At 22.2% G+C, this 3,774-nt stretch overlaps 1 protein-coding gene across 1 annotated transcript; it reads left to right on the top strand.

Annotated features, from left to right (window-relative positions):
• The first annotated feature begins 1,237 nt into the window (after positions 1-1,237).
• Positions 1,238-1,893, top strand: LOC8263837. The gene has a single exon (XM_015728827.3). It carries the CDS (start codon positions 1,466-1,468, stop codon positions 1,667-1,669), a length of 204 nt encoding a protein of 67 aa, XP_015584313.1. The 5' UTR covers positions 1,238-1,465; the 3' UTR covers positions 1,670-1,893.
• Positions 1,894-3,774: the final 1,881 nt, after the last annotated feature.

The following is a 3,774-nucleotide window of genomic DNA, read 5'->3' as shown; positions in this document are numbered from 1 at the left end:
TTAATTATATTTTAACATTATATTTAATTAATAAAATAATTTTCTAATTAGATAATAATATGAATTCTATTCTAAAAAATAACATATTAATTATATTTTAATATTATATTAACTAATAAATGAGTTTTGTAATTAGATATAATTCTAATTCTAATAAATCACATCTTAAGTTATATTTTTAATATTTATTTAATAATAGATCAATTTTTAAATCATATAATAAATTTTTAATCCTAAAATATAGTAATATCCATTATATTGACAAATTAATTTATATACTACTAAAATTAGTTAATAAATAATTTGTATATTATTACATTAACTAAATTTTAAATTTTTTAAAAAGTTAAGGATATTTAAAATAGTTAGTTTATTATTATTCTATTAAATTTATAAATTAATAATTAAATATTAAAAATTTTATTAATTTAATTTTATAATTAAATAAAAAATAACAGTCGTGCAACACACGGATAAAAGAATAATGTATTTAACAATTCAAATGATTGAATATGCTATTGATATATCTTTTCCGCTATTTCTAGTAACTGATCAATATAAACTTTTTAACTCAATATGAGGATGGACTCCTAAAATCACTCAATTTGTTACTTTCTTGTAAATTTTAGGTTTATTTTTATTTTCTTAGTCTAACAGTTTAAAAAAATTAAAAATTATAGTAATTTATTATTTTAACTAATTTTTTAAAATTATCAATTTAGCTATGATTTAATCGATTAAGTGTAATCTTAACTAAATTGAATTATTGATCAAAATTAAACAATATAAATAATAATGTGGATATATTTAAAAAATAAAAATTTAAAATTAAATAATATTATATAAATAATGTGATACTAGAATTTATCAATTTAAATTTAATTTTTTAAATTTTTCAATTGACATTTATTTCAGTGTTGTTTAATTTTGATAAATAATTAATTTTTATTAAAATTATATTTAATTTATTAAAATATATTTAAATTAATAATTTTTAAATAAATAATCAAAATAGCTAAATTTAGTAAAAGTTAAAGTTGTGCAGACTATTAGGTCTGTTTTTTTTTAAATCTGTGTGCGTGCACGTGAAATCATAAAAATTGCTTCTTCTTTTTTTCTGCAGAAAGCTAAGAAAAATAAATAAAAGAGAAAAAGAAAGAAGAAATTTTTAAACATTGACGGCCTTGAATGATAAAGGAAAAAAGAAAGTAAGAAAATACAATCTAACCAGCGAACCAACCTACCCGTCCGCTTATAAATACTATAGAACTCATCTGCAATTCCTCTTCACTTTCTCCTTCTTTATTTTAATTTTCACACACACCAAACACACCTTCAGTCAGCCTTAAGAGCTTTACTCTCAGGTAAAGGGCAACAAAAGAGTGTTTGGTGCTTAATTGTGTGTGTGAGAGAGAGAGAGAGAGAGAGAGAGAGAGATAAAAGTGATTGATTAAGGAGAGGAAAAATGTGTTTGGTGTTCCTTTGTGAAGAAGAAGAGAGGGAATTGGGAAGGCAACAAGCTCCGGGATCATGTCCTTACTGTGGAGGGAAAGTGGAAGCCATGGATGTTGAAAGAAAATGGAGTTTCTGCTTTCTACCCATTTGCTATAAAATCAAGAGAAAGTTTTTCTGCTCTCTGTGTGCCCGTCGTTTGGAATTGTGCCACTGAAAATTAGGGATTCGAAGGTCCTAGAGTTGCCGCCATTTCCATCCATGCCTATAATCCAGACCAGGAAAAGCTTCAGACGCAGATTTTTTCTTCTCCTTCTCTTCTTTTTCTATTTCTTAATTTCCTTTTATCTTGTAAAGATTTAGAGGTTTGTTGCGTTTTGCATAAAGGAATTTTCATGATATTCATTATAATTAAACATTAATTCATTGTTTGATCTGAAATGGTTTTTATTTTATTTTAGTTTTGCAATTATTATTGGGCTAGATAGGTCCTCAACCTCGTCATGGATTTTCATTAGGATCGAGGAAGCATATCTTATTATTGTTGCGGATAACTTTAATTAATATGTTTCGGAAATTTTTACCACGCTTTGGAACTTAAATATATAATTTTATTTATATATTAATATATAAATAATATCTGTTAATTCTAAATAAATAAATATAATATTTAATATTAAAATATTATATCTTATATATTAACTGTGATATATACATTTAATTAAAGCAAAACACCTGCTTATAGAAAAGGCTTTGATTCGTGAATTTAATTTAAAAAAAAATTTAAATAACTAATAGAATTGGTTCTTCTTTGAAAAGAAATTCTTTAATTTTACTTTTTTTGTATTTTTCTAGTGATCAGCCAATTTTTACTTTTGTCGTTTATGACTAAGTCATGAGAAACTGCATTTAAAAAATTGATATGCGTTGATCATATGCATTTCAATATTCAAAAGCTCTAATCCTTTTGATTGGGAAGTACATTGGAAGAAAGGAAGGAATTGAAAAAAAATATGAAAAATATTATGAATAATATAATTTAAATTTAATTATAAAAAATATAATGTATTTTACATTTAATATTAATTCTAAAATATAGTTTTTAAATTTTTAATTTCAATACTATATTTTAATAATTTTAATTTTAATTTTCAACCAAATTCGTCGACGTTGTGTAAATTTCAATAACAACAAAATAGCGCAATTAATATTGGGGTATTGACTTGTTCTATTATTACAATATTATCACTTAAATATATACAATTTTTTTTTTAATTTTAAAATTTTATTAATTTTATATGTTTAAATGATAATATTTTAGTAATAAAATTTGCCTTTCTTTTTTTTTAAAAACAAGTATAACAAGTACCACGTGGTTTTACTTTTTTTTCAACTTTAACCATATTACTTTCTTTCAGATAAAGAGATATATGTGGTTATAAATCGTGATAAAAAATATATCTTACCGTTAAAAAGTTTTGATTCACAAGAATTTAGCTATATTCACTCCGATTAGTTATTATTATTATGTTGCTCGTGTTTGATAATATGAGTATAGAATTTAACAATTCCTAATTTTATTATTTGACCATTAAATTACAGTTTAAAAATTATTAATCTGAAGATATTTATTTAACAGTCAAATAGAAAAATTAGGAGTTGTAAGCTCTAAATCTCACGTTATCAAATAGACGACATGATGATGATAGTTGATTATGGTGAAGATGGATAAATTCTTATGTATTTAAATTTTTAATAATAAAATACTGTTTCGTCATGATTTATAACCACATATCTCTATTTATTTGGTAAATATACATAAGGGATAAAACTATATGATATTTTTTTTTACTAATCTCTTTTTTTATCGTAACCAAAGTTCACAACCATATAAACAAGTTTAGTTGATAGTTTTATTAGAAAAAAATTAAAATGAATATTAAAATATAATTATTAAAATTGAAAATTTAATTATTGCCCACTAAAGTTGATAATAAATGTATATCATACGTATAGTCCAATACTTTTTAACAATTAAGTCTAAAATTTAAGTTCTAACAATTAAAAGAATATTTACTCTTTTACTTTAAAATATTTATAACTATTATCTTTTATTCATTTTGATTTAAAAGAAGTTGAAAAGCATTATAAAATCTTAGCTTCAAATATTCAAATACTTTATAAGAATATAAATATTCATAGATATTCTTATGTTTTATTTTGGCTTTACCTTTTACTACCATTTTATCAACTCTTTAACATTAGTATTTGCCTTCTTAAATTTCATAAACCCACAAAAATTTGTTAGTGATGAGGAACCAC

Source organism: Ricinus communis, chromosome 3 (genome assembly GCF_019578655.1).
Source record: "Ricinus communis isolate WT05 ecotype wild-type chromosome 3, ASM1957865v1, whole genome shotgun sequence".
Taxonomy (NCBI): Eukaryota; Viridiplantae; Streptophyta; class Magnoliopsida; order Malpighiales; family Euphorbiaceae; genus Ricinus; species Ricinus communis.
This window is presented reverse-complemented; position numbering and strand designations above follow the sequence as displayed.

Bases quoted from the DNA above. Each gene is read 5' to 3' on its own strand.
- LOC8263837 (XM_015728827.3), top strand. From the start codon at position 1,466: ATGTGTTTGGTGTTCCTTTGTGAAGAAGAAGAGAGGGAATTGGGAAGG.